We start from the raw sequence: 26,101 nt of genomic DNA on the forward strand, positions 1-26,101 counted from the left end.
CCGCAGTGACACCTACTGAAACAGACCCATACTGATTTACTGTGGCATCACCTGCTATCATCGCCTGTGAGTTTATTAGTCAAGCCAATTATGCTGCTTAAATTGGTCTTCACAGAGGTGTATGCAGGGGAACGTGACTTTGGAAGATGTTTTCCTCTTTTCCCTCCCTGCTCTTGTCTCTTAATGAGAGGAGCTGGGGATGAAGGGTAAATAGCTCTGTTTCTCTCTCTCGCTCTCTTTCTGTTTATCTGATGTCATTTCTTTCTATTTTTATTCTCTACATCTTCCTCTCTCATTTTGTCTAGCGAACCATCTGGTAATGAGCAGTGCCACATACAGGACAATGGTTATAGATATAAAATAACGAAGTGCCAGATGGGCATTTCAGATCTCTGACACGTTGATCTTCATTAAAGTCTTCCTGTCTCTGCAGCGACAGGCACACTGCTGACGTGTGATTTGCTTGAAAAACATATTAATAACAGTTTTATTAAGAACACAAGCATTACTTATTTAAGTAGATATTAACAGGCGATATTAGTAATAAACTGTTACTACTAAATCCATGCAACAACGTAGCAAAACAGCGTCCATAGCAAGTTGAGACAGACATAGCTCTAGTTAATTTCTCCAAACGGCTGCCTGTAGTGGAGTTTTATTGCACCACTCAAATGGCTCTGCACTACAAAGAAATGCACCTGATAATTTCTCTCCCTTCTATTTTGTTCCCCAACAGCCATTCTCCATCCATATCTGTGAACTGCCGTTTGTTTAATGGGCCGAGCTTTGTGCCGTTGAGTAGATCATAAGTGTTATAACATGCACGCCTCAGGGCCCTATGAGTTTAAGGGAGAACATTTTCAACATTGCCTGCAATTCATAACCTGGAACCCTGATCTTCACTTGCACTTACCTTCTCCTCTTTTGATTTGATTCTATTAGAGATTTAAACAAAGAAAGCTTTGCAAAATAACTTGCCCGTAGAGGAGGAGATACAAATCGGTTGTGCTTGAGAAGTATGGAATGCAAATAATTGTTGTATAATGGAGTAGAGCTGAGAGTGGTCTGGATTGGTTTCCACTCCGTCCTCATCCAACCAGCCACCAAAACACACACGCACAAACATAACCACTCGATTAAGCGAACCCTGCGGCAAATTCCTGACATTAATTGACTAGTTAAAAAGAGACAAAGTACAAGCCTCTGAGTACAAAAAATACATACACGCTTGATTTGCATTGTGAGCTGTGGTAAATGTCTCTTAGAACAGGCTAAAAGGGAACAGTTCTGTTCTTCACATCAAAATAACCTAATAATCCTTCAAGCTATCTTCATGCTTTTGTTTCAATGGTTGTATTCCAAAGAGAAAAGTCAGATGATTCCTGATCAGAAATAAAAGTTACTTTGAGGTGTGTTCGTGTTTAAAAGAATGCCTTGATAGAATTTTGTGGTTCTTAAACACAGCCTCCATTTACATCAATTCATCAAGGATTTACTCAGTTTCTGGATTATTTTTAACGTGGAGGCATGAAGGAAAGACTAAGTCAAGGAAACACGGTCATTTTTCTGCAAGATATTCCTTTAAACAGCACGTGTATGCTTGTTATAGCGTGCAGCTTGGTACCTTCTGGCTGATGAGGTTGACCCAAGGGGAGGTGCAATTGCTGAAGTCAGGTCCCTGGGGGTCCCAGTATCCCTCTGGTCCCACGCACATGTATGAGGCCACGCCTGGAGAGGGAAGAGAGACAGTGACTTGATAACAATGGCAACAAATGTACTAGACAAAGAGACACAACCATGTCAGTGAAGAAAGAACAGCAGTGACATGTGTTTTGCAACATGTCCGTCTGTCTGTCTTCCTGTGTGTGTGTGTGTGTGTGTGTGTGTGTGTGTCTGAACAATCTCTTGGGAGACAATCAAGCATACCCACAGTTTCTCATTTTTCTTCCCTCCTTTTCCCATTATAGAATGATGGACCACACAATGCTTTCACTCTTGTCAACTAATGCCCAATTCTTCCCAATGTCAAGCACTTTTCTTATTTGCAAAACTTGTCCAAATAAAACTGCGACACCCCAAAGAAACACAATTCTTAAGTGATTAAATTAATGGATGTAGCAAAATGTAATTGGATGGTTTTATCTTATACTGACTGAAATGAAGTTGCTTCACTTGAGGCCAGCCAGGCTCGCCCAGACAGTGTCTGTATTTAATCATTAAAAGTCAGACAGCGTCTGCATGTGACAGTTCAACTCCTGCATGAGAAAAATACACTAAAATAGGTGCCAATTAAGTCTGCCATAGCTGAATTCATCACGAAAGGTCAATTAAGCTGGTTTGAGAAAACTGTCTCTGCTGACAGATATGCGGTTTGGGGAGTGACTGTCTTACAACGTTCCATCTGGGCTATAGTACAAATTCACCTCCAGAAATGGAGTAAAATTATACGGTGTGACCATCACCTGTCAAGGCTCTCTGACCCTTCTATACTTAGCTTGATTAATGCATTGAATATGCTTAAAAGGTATATGCAGGATTCTCTTAAGTTATCGCTCAATCACCACTTTTGACCCACTAGAAGTGTGTAGCTGTGTCTATATCTACAGATACCCTGCCCTCTGCCTGTATTTTATCTTATTTATTTATTTTGCTGTGTCTGGGGTTGATACTGGTCATCACTTTTTGTGCCTGGAGATATGAAATTAGCAGATGCTGTGCCGAAAAAATGAAAAAAAAATAGTGAGGCAAAACGCCAACAAAGTTGAACAAAGGTTGTTTCAAAAAGAGTGCATCTGGGGGTTGCTTTCACTTTTGTCAAGCCAAGCAGGAAGGGCAGAGTTTGAATGCTGTGTTTACACACAGTAAGTGATCATTCCTGCATAGTGTGCCTTTAATCAAGAGTTAAGTTGACATCTATAGTCCTTTATATGCAATGTATTAAAAAAACAAAGCCTGCCTTTGACTTGTTCTTTCACGTACCCCCAATAACTTGCATCTATATTTTCAGAGCTGACATCAGCAAGGCTACATGCTGACATTAAATTGCCCTTGCCTGTACTTAGAGGGAGGGTGTGTTGGAGGGTGAGACGACCAGCATTAGCAGATATAAATTTTGATTGACATATAATTTCCTTCCCCAGTCCACCTCGGACAGCCTTATGTTTGATGGGTTTATAAGATAAGGGACTCTGCATTTCCTCCTATATTGAGAGGCAGGAGAGGGAGCATGAAAGAGGGAAGGAGTGAGAGGGAGAGGGTGTCGGAGGGGGAGACAGAATGACAGCGAGAGAAGTGAGGTAGATGGAAGGGGAGCTCGAGGAACTTTCAAAGAGTGGCAGAGGAAGCTCACACAGTCGTGTTCTGCTTGGCAGTGTCGTCTGAAGAGCAATGGCTTTGAAGAATGCGCCGAGAGGAGCTGGGGTATGTGTTCCTCTTATCTTGCCATATGACGGCTGTTAGTGAGGTCTCGACGGGTGCTGGTGTTGCCCATTAATGAAGCCCGTATGTGTGTGTGTGTGTGTGTGTGTGTCTGAGTCAGTGTGCTGATTGATGAGATGAACAGATTTTTTTAGGCTTCCAGCCAGATTTGAGGCTATGATGTCACTCCCCAATCTAGTTTGACTCCCTCTATAATAAAATCATGATAGGGAAGTTTCAGAAAATTCCTTAATAAATGGATTCCATTTTTTGCAAATTTAACACATCTGATTTCCATTACCTCCTCCTTTGGTTTTTAATATTGTATGGCCACCACTCAGTTGCTTTATTTATGCAACAATACTGCCTGATAATAAAATGTGAAGTTTTCTAGGTTACCTTTTGGTTAAGATTAAACTTTAATTCTTCCCTCATGATTCCTAGAATTTAAGAATGTATCAAGATCTTTAACTTTACATTAATACATCAGATAATTTACTCAAAAAACTCTCAGTGGCTGTCTGTCATTAAATATGAAGTGCTGCTTCATCAGCCCTTAGATATTCTTACTTTCTAAGGTACTTTTATATCTGAAGCTGCCAACATCGATTTTATCTTAATGCACACTCCACTTCGTTCTTTCAGTATTGATGTAAAGGCAGAGTTGGAACAACATATATAGAAACAAATGGTCTGATGCCTGATAAACAAAGCTCAACGGCCCCTTCAAAGTGCCTAACACAAAAGTGTTTAGCCACTAATTAATTACACCAATTGTATCCTGAGAGACAGGAAATAAATATGGGCGTGCTGTGTACTAGTTACTAGTTTCCATACAGATGCAATGCTAAGCTATCTTTAGCCTTGCATCAGTGAGTCCAGGAATGAAGAGTGAGGAGGGAGGGCAGGAAGCGAGACGACGAGAGCTGCAGGGGGAGTGTAAACATAAACAAAACACACACCAGCGACCAACATCAAGGCAAAGAGCCTGACAGTAGACTGTCTCCTAACGAGAGTATTGACATCCTCACAGACTGAAGGAATAAAGACACGGCATATATATTTCAGTAGAAGGCTCTTTCATTTTTAAACAGAGAAATGTTTGAGGTTTTGGAAGATTAATCAGGTATGTGACTATTTGGAAGCCCCTCTAATGCCATATGTTGTCACATTATATCCTCTGAATACACAGGATATAATGTATAATGTAATTAGGAATGAACTATGAAATGATTACAACTATGTTTTGTGTTACTGTACTGATTCTAAAAAAATTATCATTTTTAATAAAAAATTAAATGCAAAGATTCGTAGTAGACAGCTTGTACAAAAAGCAGTGTTATGATATTGGATATTGGAAGGACTGTGAAAAATGCAAAAGCGGATCTCACTGCTCTGGAAAATTAAACTTGTTTTCCTAAGATTTTATGCATATGGTGGTATGTTCTTTATACTATAAGAGTTGTAATTAGATTTTAAAAATTGCAATATACTGCATTGCTTACAATATTTATAATCCCTGTATCATGATATGTATTACTTTGCTAGATTCTTACCAATGCACAGCCTTAAATGTGATATGTGTAATTGTCACCGTTTGATGTGTTTTGTAAGTTTATGAAAAGTGTCATACGTGTAACTATATGTTCAACATTTGTGTTAATTTCATGAATGGGACTGCCTTAGTATGCAGGAAACATTTTGTAATGTTGTATGGTATGGTATGGTATGGTATGGTATGGTATGGTATGGTATGGTGTATCATCATGAGAAGTTCAGTGACAAATTAAAAGGAAAAATCTGCTTTATTAAAACTAGTTACCACAAACTTGTTTTCAAGTAATTGCTGATATGGGAAAAGGGTGACAATGCTATAACGTCACCAACAACAAAAACTGTGACAACTACAAATGATTAGTCCAATGGGGAAGGGATCATCGGCAGTGCAGTACTGTTGAGGTGAATAAGTAACTGTTTGGCCAAATACCTCAATTTACCATGGATCTACATTCCAGCACTCAACAATAGTCATGAGATTGGATAGTGATTGGAAGAATGAGGATGAGTGGTTAAAATAAGTTTCACTTGTAGGGCAACAAAGCTTATTCTTCTAAATTCCATGGGACTGATTGAGATTGAGATTGATTGGGCTGCATTATTTAGCCATCATGACCCACATTAGTCGCTAAAAACTGTTTGAAATGAATGAATGAATGGATGGTACTCATTTTACCTTTCAAATAACTCGGGGCTAAGCTTGGTGTTCCAAAAACTACTTTTGGTGTCCCAAACAACCAAAACAAGACTTTAAAGACTTACTTTTAAATATTCAACATTTAAAAATCTACATTACCTATGGTTCCAGGTGGACAGGGCATCTTGGCCACCACACCCTGCTTGGTCTTTGGCCAGGAAATGTCCATCATCACCAGGGGGTTGCAGTACTCCACCCTGATGTTGGGAAGCTTGGAGGATGGCGGCGCGCGGTCGTCATCTTCTGGAACCAAACCCTCCACCAGAGTCTGGGCAGGAGCCGCCACTGTGGATGTGGTCCGTGGCCACTGGGCCATTGCAGTTGTTGTGGCAGGCATCTTGGTGGTGGTAGTCCTGGCTGTCGTGGTCGTCATGGTAACAGTGGTCGGTCGAGTGGTGGTCCTCGTGGTCATGGTGGTTGTGTCCATGTACACCATTACAGAGGATGACGTTTCTGGTGAAAGTAGGAAGAAGAAACAAAGTGAACTGACAGATTCTGGGGAACATGCAGTCATGGAAAAAGAAGATTGAGAGTAAATGTCTTTTTCTTTTCAGTCACACTTCATTAATGTCTGAGAGGGAAATTTATTTTTGGTGCAGGCGAAAAAAAAGACAGAGCGTACGCAGGGGGTTTCTATTCTTCCCTCCTTTCCATTTGTCAGTTTAAGAGAAGATAGTTCAAAGAGGATCAATTGGAACTGGCAGGTGTGACTTGCATGGGCATGCATGGTGTCTAGTTTTGGACCCCCGCTGGCGAAGCTAACACACACACACACACACACACACGTCTCACATACACAGCTGTGCAGTCTAAAAGTCGCTGTTGACGAGGGCATATCTCTGCGAGTCAATAACTGAGTGTTGTAGCTACATGCTATTTCTGGGTCACCCGGGACCAACTGAAATACCTATTTCCTGGATGGGAGTCCTCCCTGTGGTTACACTGCAGGAGGCGCTTGCTAATGACGCTGTTTACCAGAGATGGGGACGAGGGCTATCATAACACTAGCACACACCAAGTTGCACCCATACACTGGTGCAGTAATCCTTCTCTTCCCACTCAAATTCATGTAAACCTCCTTGACTCCCCCTCATCAATCATCCCATCTACTCATCCATTCTGCCCCCTTTATATCCCTTCCCCTGTGTCACTGATTGGAAAATAGGGGCACAAAATTATTTTCGCTATAGGCTTTTTTTTGCATGTGTGGGCTTGGTTAAGCCACAGAGGGTCAGAGGACACACTGAGAGGTCATACTTCATAATATATTTTTGGAAAGACAGTCTCTCTATGAAACTGTGTCCTATGGAATATCTTTATTTAGGAGCACTGCTCTGTGCTACTCATTACATATTTGCATTATTTTGCACATGATTTTTCAATATGCGGTACTGACATTTCCATATGTCATGATCTTATTACTGTGTGGTTTGGAAGAAGCCAGCTTGCTGTAGAACCCTTTAAATAGGCTCCCGTGAGAGAGCATTTTCTCTCAGACACACACAATCTGGGCCTTTGCAAAAATGCAATTTGGGTTATTTTTTTCTCCGCCTAATGCAGAGATACAATCAAAATGACAGAAGTGACAAATGGTCCCAATCTTTGTATGAAAGGGGAGCAAAACAAAATTTAATGAGGGTCGATTTTAGGTTGACAGGTGTAATGGACATCACACACCCAGAGAGCTTAGATAACAGACATCACTGTTAAAATCCAGTTCAGCGAGATTCAATTTGCAATCGGACGATTTCTCTGTATGGTGAATTTGAGAGCGGTGAAATAAGACAGCATAAATTAGTGCCACTGTTTGGGAATCGCAGAGATGTCTGGAGGCTGTAATGACACAAACCAGGCCACTATCAGCAGTCAATGCATTCAACGCTTAACAGCATTCAGCGACAGCCAAGGTTGATTAAATAGGTTGCCACCACAGCAAGAGTTCCAGGCTGATTGAGTATTTGTTTTCTCTCGCTAACAAAAGAGTTTGTTGTGTTTTTAACATCCGCAGGTATCTTGGGCACTCCTGTGGAGGCACTCCATCAGTAAAGTGGAACTATTACAAGAATCTCATTGAATTGCAATGTGAACTAAAGGCATGCAGAGACCTTTTCACTCCCGCCTGATAATGCAGGTTGTATAACTTTAAAATATATCTCACAGAGGGAAAAAAACAAATCAGAAAAGTATACAGTCCTAAAACTTGGAAAAGATATTACATGGGCGTATATGGATGCAAACCCTTGAATAAGGAAGCCCAAAAGCATTGTCACATGCTCACACACTGGCAGCTACACATCAACCATCAAAGCTGACATTACCACCTATCAACAGGGCTTTAAAAAAATCACTGCTGAATGCTCAAATAGGTAGTTAATATTTCCAGCAGCCACAGAGACATCACCATTTACATTCTAAAACCACTATTAGACATCATCATCAATCTGCGCCACGGCAGCCCAGCAGATCCTCGGCTGCAATGATCATGAAAATTGGAGGATGAAATATCTTCAAGGACACCAGTCTATTTATTTGATTATTCATGAAATAAATTATTTATGCATCTGTATTTGAGGAGAAGTGATGATAACCTCAAATATGTTACACCAACTCTTGGTAAAGGGAAAGTGGCATCAATTTCAGTATAATTGAAATCACCCGGTGGTGCTTAAACTGCATATAGTAAAGGAGGCCATTAGAGTACCTCATGGAAATCTGATCATGGAAATTCACTGCTCATATTGAGGTCAGCAGAGGTCACCGTGCACAGGCTCTGATAAGCTAGTGGCTAAAAAGGTGTGCAGACGGGCCCATTAGGATAAGAGGAATTGTTGTACTGGTTAGGACGGCTGATACGGCAGCGATTCAGACTGTGACTGATTTTTGCTGAGGGAGTTTGTTGCTTTTCCTGCTCAAAGTGCAGACAGATGTAAGTCAGTACATTGCATTGGGACATGTGGTACATTAACTATAGTTCTATAGGAATGTATAACAATGAATGAGACACCAGATTATATATTAGGCTTTAGATCATTTCAATCACAAATATCGGTGTTATTAGTAAGCTGAATAGGTTTAAAGTAAGATTATGTAACATGTGAAATATGTTTCCCTCATACAAATGAAAACTTGTATTCATAAGTTATACTGCACAATTGCTCAGCTCAGTAATCTCAGTGGTTTTGTGCTGACCCTTGGTCTGGTACGACCAATAGCTTATGGTGGCTAATGTTAGCCATCACATGACATAGATTTTGCTGTGATATTTTTGAGTTGGATTACTCATCTTGTACACTATATCTAAGCATGAAATCCTCCAACACAAACTAGAATGCCAAGGCCGAAGGTGCATTGTGGACACGAGGGTGTGTTGCATTTCATTGCACAGTGCATTCAAGCTACATGTTTATAGCTGCTGCCAACATTTGCATGACAACAAAGAGCAAAGGAAATAGATCAGGTGAGCCATTAAATATGATTGGGAACTATTTTTTTTTTAATTATTCCAACATGAATACAGCACAAATGCTCCATGTTGAAATGTTAATATAAGTGAAAAAATAATCCGTCCAGTGAATTGGACCCATTCCAAAATTGAATGGTTTTTCCTTGGCCCATTCCTCACCTGTCCACTAGGTAGAAGGAGCAAGAAAAGAGCTGGTATTTTTTACGTAATCCTGCAGATAGACAGACGGATAGAAAAACATAACGTCCTTGTCGGAGTTAACTTGAAAGTAAATAGCTACTTCCCCTACCAGGAGACACATTTGACGCTTCTGGACCCATTTCATCACGCCAAAGCTACACGTCTCACTTTAGTGGCCCTGTGGCTACAAGAGGTAATTACAAAATAAAGGCTAATTGACTGGCCTTTTAATTTCCAAGATTCCTTCGTGAGGTCCACCCTCTCTGACTGCCATTTTAAAATATATGACTACAGCACTAGCAGTGGGGGTAACCATCTTGAAATAACATTCCTAAAACATAATTATCCGGTTCTTCATATTCTGCAGACGTGCTGATGTCTTTTTATATTTTTACTTCATTACAAATGTTTATATGCAAGATATAAAGTCTGAAAACTGACTGATAATGTCACTGACACAGCAATATCTATCTTTAGATTCAGTCACATTAACCACCATAAACGACCAGTGATACTGGACCAAGTATGGTTTTAATCCTCAGCCTCTGAGTGCACTGTGATGAGAAACAATGCATTCATTGCTTATGAACTATCCATTTGTGACAGAAGAATGTGCCGTTTCTCTTTTTTCAAATGTTGCACGCTCTTGCTTTCATGCCCAGTAATATATTAAGATACATTTTCCAGCTATTGTCATCTCTAAATTAAAAAAAAACCAATAAGGTTAATTTACTTAAACAATCATTTTAAATAATACTAATAGAAGTTATCATATCAGCGTCTTTAATGCTGGCTAACGTGACAGTACAGAGAAATATGGCTTGAGGAAATTGCCATCACAGCAAAAGGTTAATTCAAAGTCACAGGGAACCATGACTAGAATGTAATTCCATACTTTCAGATGATCCCGTTGAGCCCACTGTTGAATTATTTTTCAACACGCAGCATGTTAAATACGCTCTCAAAGACACACACAAGAGACAGAGAGCAGGAGTGGAAAAGAAGAAAGTGTCCTTGAGCAAACTTGTATATCTTTTCCATGAGATGAGCACAAAAAAAAGAAAGCCAGTAGCAGCAGACAGCAGCCACAGTCTGCAGGCACTATCGCCTTGGAGACAACACAAGGACTTTTTGTTTTGCTTTGCCAGCTTTCCCCATTCTCTGCAAAGGGGTGAAGAGAGAAAAAAAGAGCACCAATGAGGTGAGCGAGACTCTGGTATGCTCCGAGGGACTCGTGATTGACCGTACAGCCAGATTTCAATGTGTGGAGCATTTTTGGTTGGTGGTTTTAAACTTGGAATTAGGACTATACATAGGTCCACTCTTCTTATGCTCTTATGAATTTATTAAAACAGTGTCTGCTAAAGAAGTACTTTGTAGTATATTAAAATTGGCTCCTATGTGTTTAGGTATTGCACAATGATACAAGTTTGAGAGAGATATTATTTAATAAAATGGCCTCAAACCTCAAAGTAATTTATCTTTGTATATTTAAGATTCAATGCAATCTCAAAGGCATTCCAAAGTTGATTAAATATGAATAATATTAACAGCAAGATATCAGTTATTCATGACTCTTAAGCTAGGGGGTTTAAGCATGCACCTACACCTAAACAGACGACCTCTTTATTTATGAAAGACCGGGGCAAACTAATGTGGCCACTCCAGCTTCCTCTCATTGAGGCACCAACTCCACTCATGATTTACGCTCAGCTTCTATTGCACAAATCCCCCTCACCAAACGCATGAAGTCTGTTTCCACCACACACCAAGCTTTGTGCTTCATTTCAAAGCATTCATTTCTAACTAATTAGCCTCTCTCTTTGTATCCCAGGGCTCGTGGCTTTCACAATTAGATAAGCCCGCTCTACTTCGCTCCCGGTAAAAAAAAAAAAAAACTGCTACGTTACTATGAAATGGATCCGGTTTATATGACTTGCCGTTTCCGCACCGAGAGCGGGCTTGTCTGCTCCGAGAAACTTCTGCAGACTCAAGATCAAAAGAGGTGCAAAAGGGCTTTCGGGGGTAAAAATGAAACTAGTATCAGACGGTAAAGTGACTCTTCCAACCTCAAGCTGAACCCAATTACCTCCTAATTTCAGTATATGAACCTTTATGCATGGCTTCATCTTCAGTTGGCCCTTTCACAGACTGAAGGAAATATTGGACAGTCTTAGTGTGATGTCACCCATTAACTTTATACTAGCCTGTTCTAGGCCTACAAAATGGGATTTCTGGGTGCTGGGACATTTATTTTTAGAGTGAAGTGTACTTGAAGCCCAAATCCATGATTGTGGCTATATGCGGATCTCTCAGAAATAAATCACAAATCACGATCTGAGGGTGTTACATTCACTTTGTAACCCACTCTAGTTCTCTCAAGGTTAGTTCTCATGTCAGACTTTTCAAGTACAGGTAGCTATATAAAGAGTCGGTATTTAATCTTATATACATAGCTGACCAATAAATTTGAATATAAAAAAGACACACAAAAGGGTGTGTCCTAATGTGACCTTATCCTTACAGGAAAAAAGCTTACAGAACTGGATTTTTATGTAATGGTTAAGTAGTGTATGCGTATAAGATGATCAGTCCCATGTTCAATCATGTGTCATAAGTTGTTAAAAATTTTGAGTTGATAACGTTTGTCACAGATTTGGTGCATAATTTCCCCAATTTATTAAAAGATTGATTAAAAAATGGTCAAACCACCATAATTCCTAAAAAGCTGCCTTATTTTCATTATACCTAGCTAACCTCTGAATGCTCTAGGTCTCTAGTGTGTGGTTGTAAAGTTTTACGAGGCTGTGATTATCCTAGAGGTCATTTCAGGTCATTTTATACAGTGAGGTCAAGTTTCATAAAATGTTCTCACTGCAATGAAATGGCTACTATGGGAAATTACATCATCACACATGTATAAATAGGTCACATTAATCCACAAGATTCTCATCTTTCCAGTCATACCTAATGTATGCAATTCCTAGACTGTTATAGACCCCAGTATGCAGACATATTCAAATACACAATTTTTAGATTTAATGAAAACCACACGTTTATTCAGCATGTAAAGTATAAATGTGTTAATAAAAACTGTATTGGATTACAATAAAATGGGCATGTGTGTAAAGGCTCATGAGTGGCATTTCTTTCCAGATATGAGCAGTCAAGAGACCCCTTTAAAATGTGCATGCCAGTTTTCCTTTGCCAAAATTTAACCAAAATTCTGCCAAAATGTGGAGCATTATTTTGCCTTCTTCCTGAGACGATACCATGGTTGGTGGCGTTAAAGCTGAGCCTGCTCAAGACGGGTCCTGCAGGTCTCAGAGGGTTATTATGTTAACCAAAGCGGTTTGTTTATTCAGCCATCAGCTAATTGAGCATTCATTTGTGCCTCGCAATGTTACATTTTTATGTTTGGCGAAATCATCTATTTTAAACCATCTCACAAATCAGTATTCCTAACGGCAGAATTCATTAAGCTCCCAAGCTAATCAATTCCCTCATGTTTATGTCATACAATCCCACTAAAATGCTACACGTGTCCTCGTGTGCTGAGGAGAATGGTTGGAAAATGAAATGATAAAAGTCCTGTCATTTAACGGAGCCTTTTGTGGCAGGCCCACAAATCCATCAGAGAGTGCAATTGGGATGTGGGGGTGTGGTGGTGGAGGTGTGCGGTAAATTATGCAGCCAGACATCCGGTAATGCTTCGATATCATCTGACATGATGAGAACCGTAATGGATGGGAGCTATGCATTGTTTGGCAATTAATTTCTCATTCTGAAGCTCTCTTCTCGGGACTTGAGAGGGCATCTATGGAGGTCACACAGCACTGGGAGAAGCGTATGCCCTCGGCTGATATATATGCACACATGGACGCAGGCCCAGAGAGACACTCACAGTGTTTGAGTTAAATGACAGCGGAGACGTGAGCAAAGCCTGCTTGCATATGCACTACAGTGAGGTACTGTCGAGTAAATCCAGCACAAAGTAAATGCACGCAAAGGCAAAAGAAGAAATGCAATTTTTTTTATGCATGCATATTAGCTCATCTACATATACAAAATTAGATATAGCTGATTTGTTTTTCTTAATTTATTCTAAATATCGCCAATAACTGCAAAACCTCAAATTAAAAATAGATTATGCAAATCTGCCACGCATCTACACATAGAGTATTAATATAGCACATACAGTTCTGTAATTTGTATTGAAAACTCACAGTCCTATGAAATCCACATTTAGCAACATGTTTTCTCAGCTAAATGGAGGAATGTTAGATTTCTTTATCCTTGCAGCCAAAACTATAGTCTCTAAGGCGACTGACAAGGCCAAACATAGTCAAATGTACCAGGGAAAGCAAAAGGAGGAAAGAGTAGCATGAGCACATGAGCAGAAGGGATTTCAGACTCACTAAGAGGAGAGCTCACTCCTCCAAGGTCTTGCCATTTGCCAAAAAAACCTCAAGTAAGGCTTTTCAAAAGACTGTCAACCAACAGTAGTGTGGGCCAAATGGAGCGGGCAAAGCTGTGCGGAGGAACTCTGACACTGGTGATAAAGAGAGTTAAAGATGCTACGGAGGCCTCCAATCAGATTTTTACTTGGCTGATTGGCCAAAATAAATCAGTTTGAGCTTCTGTACCGAGCCAGTTAAATCTAATGTGGCAATTTTTTTTGGCTCGCTAGAGAAAAGCCATAGCCATACACAGATATCTGGAGCAGAGTAGAGAAAGAACAGTGGAGTAGAAGATCCCACACACTACAGTATAACTCTAGTTACACATATTTTTTTTCTGAGTTTGATATTCATTGGGTGAAAGTTTTGAAATCGCTGCCAACTACCTGCTTAGCTCACACTGCACAGCTGATATGCTACATGAAGATAGCTGGGGTGAAACACTACGTGGGTTTGAACCAAAAAGTGAAACACAAACTATGGAGAAGCACAAATTGTATTATTTTTTTTGGGCTCTGCACACTGAAAAGAGAAAAAAAAAAATACATTTACATATGTGCAGAAAATCCAGTCACTAGAATAAAATGTTGCTATCGTATGTTTCTGCAAACCACACGAACAAAAGGCTGACTTTCACCCAGGAGAGCGTGGTTCGTGTCCTTTGTGAAAACAAAAGTAAACGAAAAGTTAACGTAACTTACGTTATTTATGTAAATTCAGTGGCTCATGTTTTCGGAATCATGTTTTTACCTAACTTACATGGCTCACGTCACCCTCGTAACTACTTCACTTCCAGCATTAAGCACATTTATTTACTTTTTAAGCTTTTATAATGCCTTACCATGAAGTGTTTTGCCCTAAACAAAGGTCAGTGGTGAACTGTATGTGTATGTATCATGACGTGTGCTATTTTTAGAACGCTCCGCTCATATGTGTCGTTATGGGCGGCATTGACAAACGGTCTATCCTGTCCTTCAGGTTGGAGATCTTGTTCATTAGCTTCAGCTAACCAGTGGAGTCGCCACCTGCTGGCCATTAGAAACACTGACTTCACTTTTTGACACACTGGGTCGCAGTTTTAAACACAGGGTTAAGGTTGTGAATTCAAACAAAAAAAGTGGGTTAAAAAAAGTATGTATGTTACTTAAAGTTCGATGTCTGTCTGACCCAGCCATCCACTCAATACCTTCCCTTTGTGAGATTGAGACTCGATATATTACGTCACCTGCCTCCCAAAGCACTTGCTCTGATTGTCAAATATTGACGGCGATGGTTTTACATTGTGTTTGAAAGACGAGTGTCACTATATCTCTAGCTTGAAAAAAAAGTGCAATGACAACATTTTGCGACTGTGCTTAATAATCCCTTTTCACCCAGAGATTTCACTCTTGATAAAAATCTTTGAATTTTTTTTCTTTAGTATGAGTATGTTTTTTTTCTCCCATTTCTGTACATGTCAGGAGAGATGGATAGGGTGTTGGCCTTAATTGAGGGATTGCCTGCCACCCCTCTCACTACACAGCTGATCTGTGTATGATTTCTGGATCAAGGTAGAGCCGCCAAGGCCCATGATGGATGGCCAGTCAGGAGGAGGGACACCAGACAAAACCATGTGATATATAATGGGGCATCACACAGAATGGACAGACATGCCAAATACTGAACCACAGGAAGCATGAGCTTGCTTGCTCAAATTGACAAAAGTTACATTCAAAATCCTTTAACAAAAGTACACTAAGATCAGTAAATTCACATGCACTTATACTGTGAAAAAATATTTTGTTTTACAATATATTACAATTAATTCTTACATGAGGGAAAAAAGGCTTTGAAACGTTCAAAGAGGCCCTGAAGCACCAACAAAGCGCTCCCTGTTTCCATGCAAAAAAATCTAAAGCTGCATTAACAGAGCCCCATTGTGTTACTGCATTAAAGGGTTTGCAAGAAGATCGTGCATTTGTGCATGTGTTTGTGTGTGTGTGTGTGTGTGTGTGTGTGCGCGCATGCGTGTACATGTGTTAGAAAAATCATTCGAAACTATAATCCCAAACCTCGCACTTCCCCTCCAAGAAAATTGCCCTCTGCATGAGGTGCACCAGGCATGTGATAAGTGCGTAGCCTGCAAATAGGCATGTAGCCTACATTTCTAAGCCCCAACATCAAAAAGGGCTTCATGCAGCATGCAAAAGACACTTTTTTTGTGCAAGGGTAGCTTTTAGTTTGAATTGCTAATCAAGATATTTCATAAGGCTTTGTAATCAAGAACGAAAAAAGGTTTTACAATGGCGTATGACAAATGTCACTTGTGTTGATATCATAACATGTCAACATATATCAATCAAAAAGGAGCATGACAGATGCTGGAATGCCTGTGCATAAGTGATGGATCCCAAAGGACATCAGTTTGTGCCTTTAAGAACTCACTGAGTCATACTCAGATTATCTCCACCAGACTCTGCCAGCCTGCATTTACTGCTTAGACAGTCTTAATCAATTTAGCATGTGTCAGGCACTTCCAAATCGAGCCAAGACGGGCATGAGCGTCCAAAACATCGGCTGTTTCGGCATGAAGGTCGGGGCACCACGTCTGCGGGCTCCCTCCAGGCTAGCAGGGCTGGCACCATGCCCTGGCCAGATGGCAACATGTGGCAAAATTACAGCATTGCCAGACGGTGAATGTATCTATGACACCGACTGCGCCACATCCTTTGCACCAATCATGAGCCAACAAAAGAATCACTCAAACTGAAATGTGAGATGAAGCAAAACATCTCATAGATACTAAAGTATAAACAGACACTGATTGCTGTATTCTGTAAACAGTTCTCAACACACTGGGATCTGAATATGTTCATTTGAATGATAGAACTCACTGGAAATCTGAATTATTGGTCATGAACAGCCAAGACATCATTAAACAGTCCGTTAGAAGTCTACAGAGTACAATAGTTTTTTGATTGAACCAAACAAACTGCATGTAAGTTAACAGAAATGTGATGTTGCGTAAGCAGCTTTTATTAGTGCTGCAGAAGCAGGTGTGTGAGACTGAGGGTCATTTTCTCATGTGGCTGCCCTCGTCTTTGCAGTCCTGTGGAGTCAGTGCAGCCAGTGTCTCCTGCTCACTGTGACAGACAGCTCAGAGGTTATTCTAGTAAAGGTGAGGTAATGTCTTCAAGATAAAGGAAACTACACTGAATGTAGCTAGTCTCATACACTGCCAGCAGAAGATATATGGTATAATTGTAAGTAAATTGTCCATCGTCAATCACAAATTAATCCCAAATCACGTTTTTTTTAAAAATCTGTTCAAAATGTACATTAAAAGGGAGAATTTAAAGGGAGTATTTAATATTCTTATCAACACGATTATGGATTACTTGGAGTGCTACCTACACATTCTGGAGTTACATCCAGTAACTACGGCAGTATTTCCCACTGCTGGTCAAAATAACATGCTGCCATCCCAAAGTAACCATGATTGTTGAGGGAAGGCAAATGGTCTCCAGTGAGTGCAACTATCATAGTCCGCACAACACTCTGCAGTGCTTTTTGGTCTTCATACAAAAAGTGTATAGATACAGTGGTGCTTATTTCATGTGGACACTCTTCCTCCACAGTGTTAATCTGCCGCACTGCAGACTCGATGTTTCAGGGCTAACGAGGCTGTCTGCATTCGCCGTGTGCTTGGAGCCAATGGTATTTAAGACTAGATGTACTTCTGTGGTAACTCAAGTCACATCGACAGTAACTGCAAATATCTTTGGTCTTGTCAAAATACTTTTTCTTTATGCTACTTGCCACTTTGGGCAAAGCATTTAGTAGTAGCTTTAAAAAAATGCATTATTGCCTTGGTGTTGACTTTCACAGCCCCCTTTATATTACTATCATGTTGGCATTGAAATGAGATAGAAATTAGAGCACATACAGAAGCATCATAATTCACAACATGATAGTCCATATGCTTTTATTTAGCCTGAAGGAGCTCTTGTTTTTAAGTGGTTCGCGACAAGTAGTTGACCCATGACCCTGAAAAGAGATAAGCAGTTAAGAGAATGGATGGATGGTTTGTTGAGCAGCGACATGCTTTCAGTAAGAAGAATGTGCTGGTTTTGATGGAATAGTTGCAGTTTTCAAGGGTGACTGAGTGGCCAGGAGCAGTTGTACTACTTGCTCTCTTGACACGGATGCCATGCTACTTTTCCATGTTGTGAGCCTCAACAACTCACTACCAATTGGCTAGTCAATGAGTTTTAACAACTGTCAGAAGATTGGCATCTCTAAAGATGTTGGCCTTGGGAAGTTCATTTACTGATCGGGTTATCCCCCCCCCCCCCCCCCCCCCCCCCCCCCCATCTACTGGCTATTCAGGTATTATACAAGTTGAGTTTTCTTCTAAATTAAAAAAAAAAAAAAAAAAGGTCATAGAGCAGTTTCTCAGTTGTCCTTGCATACTTCACAATGAATGTGACCATGTACAGTGGATTAATGGTAAGAGAGCTTTTATATCTGCCTGCTAATAGCAGTCTGTGCAGCACATTTTTTATCACCAATTCAGTGAATTTAATTATCAATGGAGTTGTCATGGAAGCACTCTTGGGCATAGATCATCTGTCCTTGAAAACAGCCTTTTGGGCAGAAAACATTGCTCTGACTGTTGAAAAGAATTCAGCAACTGCACAGATTAGCACAGGATTGAAGGTGGGGAGTATTTCCAATGCACATTATAAAATGTTCACATAGAATTTTCTGAGTGAGGTAAAGAATCCACTCCCATTGACTTTCTACCAACCATAAAAAAAACATACTAATTAGACAAAAGGGGATATTTGGACGTCCAGTTACTGCGTTTTGTGCAGTTCCAGGTATTATTTCCCTGTCCCTGCCGACTACCCTGTAGCAGGTGCTGTGCCATGGCCCATGTGGTTAGGCATACGGCAGAGGACCCAAGCTGTGGCCTGGCCATTGCTCTCCCGCTCTGCTGCCCATATACCATGCTCCACTGGTATGGTAGGTCATGCATGTTTGTGTAGGTGGAAATGAGCTTGTGTTAGAGCGATCACAGAATGACACCATTCTGGGAGTGTTAACAGGCATGATAATCACTGACACTGGATCAAATTTCAGAAAGGAAAAGACTAGCTTTAAGCCTTACACCGAGTGCTGGGTGTAAACATTTATGTTTCCTTTAAATTAAAAAAGTATTTTATTTTCAGCTTTCCTTCTTAGTAAAGTATATGTGCATTGAATTATTTTCAGAATCCTAATCTTCCACATCTTTGTGGCACTTTTGCAGCAGCCTTTGTCGCTTTCTTTCTTTTCTAGCACTATTTCCAGTTTTCCTCAATCACATCTAGCTATTTGAACCAAGCACATTTTCACTGGAGTACCCCTGTAATCAGTGGTGCTGAAATTTTTGATGACAGGAAAAATGCAAATCTCACTTTCACATTAAACTGCCAAGTTGTCCACCAAAATCTCTAACTCCCTAACAGCACTGGCACTGACACAACCAGTGACTTAATACAAGTTGTCAATCATAACCTGGCGGATGCTTATCAGTAGGCATGTGTGCCATCATACAATTTAAATTTAATCCAATTCAGGGGCATGTGATCAAAATGAAACAATATCATATACCCATCGAACACAATCTGTTACATCTATATGAACTCACAAAAAGCAAGTAACGTTTGATTTGACTCACTCTTTTGAGCTCTCTTACTATGAGAGACTTACATGAAAAAACACATTTTTTAATAACCAGAATAAATATAAAGTGGAAATTTCCAAATAAAGGTGCATCTCATGGATGACAATATGTGACAATATTCTCTGTTTACATCAATATTATTGGATTGTTTATAATTAATTGATATATTGATGCAGTAGCCAGGTTGTCTATTAAATGTCAAACTACTGAAATAGACCCCAGTTGATTAAAACAAAATATTAATTAATCACATTTGGGGGTAAATGTTTCTGAGGTCTGCCACTGGCTCACAGGCTGCACTTTAGCAACCATGATGTAAAATGTTACAAACTTTATGATTCAGCAGCAAATACAAACTCAGTTGTGTGGGGGTGAAGTGACTTTCACTGATGCGGATTTAAACAATTTTGTTGAAACTATCCTACAATCTCACAATTAGGCTCCCTGTGAGACGATGATGTGGAAATGTACACAGTTTAAAAAAAAACCTTGCTTTGATGTGAATAAAGTAAATCTGCAGCCTCTCTTTCTGTATGTGGTCTGGGAGTTGACCAAATTAAATGCTTTACTGTCCATTCAATCACTCTTTCATTTCTTATCAGTCTGTTTATCTGACATTTATATTTGTTCTCCCACTCCATCTATCCACTTAATGCAACATTTTACTATCTATATTCATGCAGCAGGCCTTTTGGAGGGCAGCCTATTGTGCAGAACAGCAGCCAAACACACAACTCGACATCTCACTGGGAAGTCTAGTACTGAGAATTCTGCATTTGCATGTGAATGAGCACACGTGTGAGGACATGCAGTGATCATGGTGTATCGCTGTTTAAAAGTGATGTATAACCATTTAAAACAGAAAGCCCATAACACCATTTTACTGTCCTTAACAACAGCAAATAATATTAGCTCTGTGTCAAACACTGTAAGCATGGTCACTGAATGAATGAATGTATTACAGGGTGTGTTGAAGCAGGACTCAGTATATAAAAAAGATTTGGGGTAGAGTAGCAGCCAGCGAAGGAAAATAAATTAAACTGGCAAGCGGCAGGTAGAGAAAGCTCCAGAGGAGAAAGCAGAGGTAGGGACTTCACAGTCAAATAACTTGTGACATTTTTGACTAGAGCTGTTGATGAGATAGCGCAAAGAATTACCATGGTGTGTCAAAACAGGTTCTTTTTTTCCGTTTCATGCTTCCCAACAAGCACCAATTTATAAAAAGAACAATGGAGTGGAGAAATTAGACTTTTCAAAAGAGTTTTTGGAAGTCTAATGTGAGCAGTGGCTTGTTCCTTTGAAAAGGCAACAGCTAGAGTGAGTAAAAGATTTGGCTTGTGGCTCAAACATAAAATGTGAAATACTTACAGTGTTAAACACCCAATATGTCAAAGACTTGGTCGCTTTTTTTGTGAATGACAAACATTTTCTCATTTTATTAAATTAGACTTGATAAAGCTCTTCAAGTGAATTATGTTTATGGATGTACAGTATGTGTTTGGGTGTTTTATGTCCATTTTGGCAATTAATTAAAAACAAAGAGGTAACACATGGAGCAGAATTCCATAGAGCCCACGCTGTCTCGAGGTGCTACATTTTAAATATATAACATCATGTCTTTCTACTTGATCAAAACATTAAAAATGCAAAGAACAGCTTGCTGTGCCAAGCTGTTCTTTATTCTTTGATGACCAAAAAGCATGCAGAGAATTATTAAATTGGTTGATATAGGCAAAACTATTTATTATTTTGGGATCAGGCAAACTTTATGGCTATCTAACCATATATTATCTTCATAACCATATGACTATATTGGGATTTTGACCTGTCGGTAGTACCAATGAAGGGCTTATGGAGGGTCTGGGTAAATCCACTGGGTTCATTGAGATTTGCATAGTTAAATGTTAATTTACCAATAACATTTTGATAGTATTTAATTGCCCAAGATGGTTGACGCTGAAGAAGGTCAGTGAATCCCCCAAACTACCAGGAGTTATCATTTTAGAACCACTGAAAATCAAGTTAAAATTTAATGGAAATGTGGCCCGTATTTCTTTTTAAATATCTTCTTCTGAAGAAAATTATAGGATGGCTGGATGAACCAATGCTATTATTCAGTTACAGATATGATAATGATGTGAAACTTCATGGGTAAGAAACAAATGTCTGTGATTTTCTATTGTCATCTCTAAAAACCCTCAGCAGGATCCAATTAAATTGTGTTTGGTTGTCATTGATGCACTTATCCAAGTACTGAAAATGGCATTCAAACATGTGTGAATATAATCGTTAAGCATTAAGTTGGTCTTACCGAGTCTGTTGTCCAACGCTCCAAAGTCCAGAGAGTACTTCACCACATGGTAATTGTTCCAAACGTACAGCAGGTTGTCCCTGGGATTGTAATCCACTGCAGCGATGTACTGATAGGAGTTGGGGAAAGGGATGTCCAGAAAGCCATCTTTACTCAGCTCTGTATTGTAGATATAGTCAATTTTGTTTCCTGTTGCCTCATTGTCATCATCCTCATACACTGACTTCACTACGTACAGGATTCCACAGATCATGAAGGCATTGGACGCCGATCGCTTGTCATAAGCTGTGTCCCAGGTCCCCTCAACACGTAACGTGTAAGGATTGAGCTGGCTGATGACGATCCGCCCGTTGTTCTGCTCGGTAGCGTAAATTACCCAAAGGCCATTTTCATCAACAGCCAAGTCAATGTCCGACTTCCCTCCCCAGCGGTATGGAGATGTGTCGTGGTAGTTGGCGTTGGCAATGATGGCCTCGCCGCTCTTGATACGAGTCCGCAGGTCAAACTTGACAATGTTGCGTGTGCGCTCCTTGTTGAAGAAGAGCGCCCCGTCGTAGACCACGAAGCCTGTTCCGTCAACGCGATGCGGGAGTTTGTACGTTGTAGTGGGCCTTCCGGCAATGAAGTCTTCTTTGGAGGAGTATTCGGTCAATGTGTCAGTGCGGTAGGGTGTCCAGGGCATGTAGTAAATCTTATCGGAGGCTTGGAGAGGGTCTTTGCACCAGGCTCCTGACTGGTGGTCCGATTCAAAGAGGTGCTCGCTCTGGTACACCCTGCGCAGAAGCCCTGGGCACAGGAATACTGAGGAGCCAAAATAGGGGAAAGACAAGTACAGAGTTACATTGGCAGGTATTATACCTCAACAAGTTAGACACTAAATGGATTCAGCTAAATTAAAGTTGAAATCGGGAGCTTAATCTCCTCCACAGTTAAAGACCCAGATATTGGTCCTCTTCATCAGTGCTGAGAGGATCAGATTTAGATTAAATGCAGAAAAGATTACTGGCTATCAAACAAAGAATGCAATTAGTAATGTAATTCATTGGAGCACTCCAACCACTTTTTTTTGCAGTGTTTAATGAATGCAAAATTCAAATTAAACAGGACATATACAAACCCTACCACATTTTTTATTATTTCAAACTGTGTCTCAAATTCAATAACTGCTCTTTTTGGTTTCAATTACTTATTGCAGTTTACAATTTCTGCACAATATACTTCTAATTCAGTTAGTCTCTGAGCCTGAAGGCAATTATTTTACAATGTCAGGAGTGAATAGATGAGGAGTATTAATGTAGATCCGAAACAAGTCAGAAGAAGCTGTTAAAACTTACCACGGACTGACTCAACCACATGCACTCACACACGTTCCCATTTTTTTTTGTTTCCCTTTGCAAAGTGGTTTATTGGTACATACTGTAGTTACTAAATAAATGTAATTGCAGCAGAATAAAAGGCAACATTTATTCTTTTCTTTCATTAAAACACCCTGGTGCGGTTCATAATAAATAGCATTAAACAGACAAATCCAAAGTTAAAAGATTTTGACAAATAGCAACGGTGTAATTATTGGCTGAGGCAGCTGAGAGAAGAAAACACAAGACAAAAATACAGTAATTACATCATCTATATAATGATTGCCTGTCCATTATTTCACCCACATGACATTTTTAGTCTGCGGGATGATTTACAACACCACATCGTAAACTAATTATATGTGAACTGGTTTGTACTCAAATCTGATAAAGCCAGGCCAGGGCAATACAACTGGAGCAGGTCAACAGTGGACACACAAAAGATAATTTCAGTTCATTATGAATTATCTCAGACTATGGCATTTATAATTTTCTGTCTTTCTATGAAGAGGACATCTGATTTCAGGATTAGGTTTAACATTTAAATTAAAAAAAATAATCTTGGAGCTACAACAAAACAACAAATAAAATAAATGACATGTCATTACTATATTCACCAAAAATGGATAACAATTATTTATTGAAATAGCAAAAAAGAAAGAAAACAAAAGCAAGACTGATAGAAGGAAAGAATAGAGATTTTTTTAGACAGTACAGTTTCCCCTTTTTCCACAGGTTTGAGGCCCACAGTACATCACATTTAAAGACAAAGTGTGTGTGTGTGTGTGTGTGTGTGTGTGTGTGTGTGCGTGTGTGTGTGTGTGTGTGTGTGTGTGTGTGTGTGTGTGTGAAAGCTCCTTTCACTGTAATGGGCCAGGAGCCTGACACAGCGCTGACAGGTTCTCGCCACAGATCCGTCGAGAGGTAAAAGCAGTGCGCTCCGAAGGAGAAGGAGGAGAAAGAGACAGCAAAAACAGAGGCTTCTTCCCTTGTAATCTCTTAAGATTAAACATGTTGTCTACCTGCAGGTGAAAAATGTGGCGAGATGCGTCCCGTTGACATAGCGCCTCAGCACACATCTCAGCAGTTGCTCCACTAAATGCTAAGAGGGCTGTTTCTACGGTTGAAAAAGACGAGATGTGCTAGGGTACAAGGTCAGACTAGGTAGGCTTTGTACTGACAGCACACTGGGCTGGGTAAAATATGCTTTTTGAGGATGTAAGCACAAACATGGAGGAGCGAATGAAATATATTAGAGGAGTGATACAAAAGCAATCATGGCTTTCATGGGGAACTGCATGAAAACTGTTACCTCAGCGGCACAGACATCTCTATAAAATGTTTTGAAAACCCCCTTCAGCTTCATCACTCATTCCCTTTGCCACAGATTTCAGTGATGTCATTAATTAATGACTACTATAAAATTTCAAATTTACTGCGTAGCTGTTAAAGCAGAACTCTTGACTCTTGTTTTATGATTTCCATCTTTGACTTCTATCCAGCTCTGTAGTTAACGTCTGAAGGATGACATGCTTCCAGCTCACGTAGAAAGGTAGCACTACAAACACAATGCTCCTGGGGCACAAGTCAGGATTTAGCATATGTTCTGCAGCATCATGCAGTGCTGATAAAGGAAGAATATGACTGCTATGATCCGTCTCCAGTATTGACTAGTAAGTCCCTGAAGGTTATAGCCATCATCATGTTAGAGCTATAATCAAAAATGCTGACAGCTTATTGGACAAACTATTGATCATTCTGTATAGCCCTCTCCTTGAATATTATGCAGCTGATAAAGCAGAGCTGGAATAATCTTCAGTTATAACAGAGAATAAAAACAACCCAGGGTCATGTGATTTCACTGGGGAGCTGACCTTACCCTAAATAATTATCATATACTGTATGTGGCAAGAGAGCTGTTAACGTGTAATAGACAAAGAATCAATGTCCAGTGTAATAATCTCTGTTTTGGATGCTGCAGCATGAACAGGAATAAATGAAGGAAATTATTTTTCTTGCCATTTCCCTGATTTCATTTTCCCCATGAATGGCATGTTCAACCTGCCTAATATACCATACAATGAGTACAAACCTACAAAATGTCAGAGACCTGCTTTAGCTTTAGCGCCCAGCCACCAAACAAACAAAGAAATAATAAATCAAATCAAAAATTAAAAATGCAAGCCTATGCCCAAGTGAGAATGCAGGTGAAAAGAAAAGTTGTTGGCATTTAGTTACCTTTTTGTTCCACTTCTATTTTTAGGCATGAAGGGAAGAGAGAGAAAGAAAAAAAGAAAGAACAGATTAATGATGTGATACCTGGGAAAAGTTTTTTTTTTTCCTGTAACAGTCACACAACAGTACAAGAAGAGCACGGGGTTAGTGGAATAGACACACAAAACATTCAATCATAATCTTTTAAGAAGGAGAAAAAAATACTGCATTACACATGAACCTGTAGGAAAAAAGAGAGATTAATCAGTTCTTGAATTGTAAACCTTTTTTTTTTTTTTTTTTTTGCAGTGATGGCTCTGTGGTTTGTCAAAACAAATGTAAAGTAGGACTTTTTATACGGTCATAAAACCATTCGACCACCGCAAACTGGGTACATTTCACACTACACACTGATAATTTGTCATTTATGACCGAAATAGACTGAAGATGCTTCTGTAGTATATAGTTACCAACATAAATTATGGGATGTTGTCAGTGGAGAAAATCATTGTACATATCTTTGGTGTTGACTTAGTGTGGACTGATATACTGTACACACATGTCAGCAGACTTTGGCACTCTTTATATGTTAACTGACTTCCTCCTTCACTCCAGTCATAATTGCTTGTATAAAAGACGTGTGTGGCAGGCTTTTGGTGGAGGATAGGCTTAGCTAACGTTTTAGCAAACTGTTGTATCTAACAAACTCTGAACAAAACTGGCATTCGAGCCTTTAC

At 39.8% G+C, this 26,101-nt stretch overlaps 1 protein-coding gene across 1 annotated transcript in view; it reads right to left on the reverse strand.

Annotated features, from left to right (window-relative positions):
• The window catches only part of LOC131990219 (adhesion G protein-coupled receptor L3-like), a 229,100-nt gene that overhangs the window by 70,328 nt on the left and 132,671 nt on the right, over nt 1-26,101 (reverse strand). The window contains exons 6-9 of the mRNA XM_059355625.1: nt 25,389-25,403; nt 21,796-22,596; nt 5,771-6,124; nt 1,625-1,728 (exon numbers count right to left, since the gene is read on the reverse strand). Of these exons, the coding sequence (XP_059211608.1) occupies nt 1,625-1,728; nt 5,771-6,124; nt 21,796-22,596; nt 25,389-25,403 (1,274 nt within the window). The remainder of the gene's footprint in view (nt 1-1,624; nt 1,729-5,770; nt 6,125-21,795; nt 22,597-25,388; nt 25,404-26,101) is intronic.

This window comes from Centropristis striata, chromosome 17, assembly GCF_030273125.1.
Source record: "Centropristis striata isolate RG_2023a ecotype Rhode Island chromosome 17, C.striata_1.0, whole genome shotgun sequence".
Lineage (NCBI taxonomy): Eukaryota > Metazoa > Chordata > Actinopteri > Perciformes > Serranidae > Centropristis > Centropristis striata.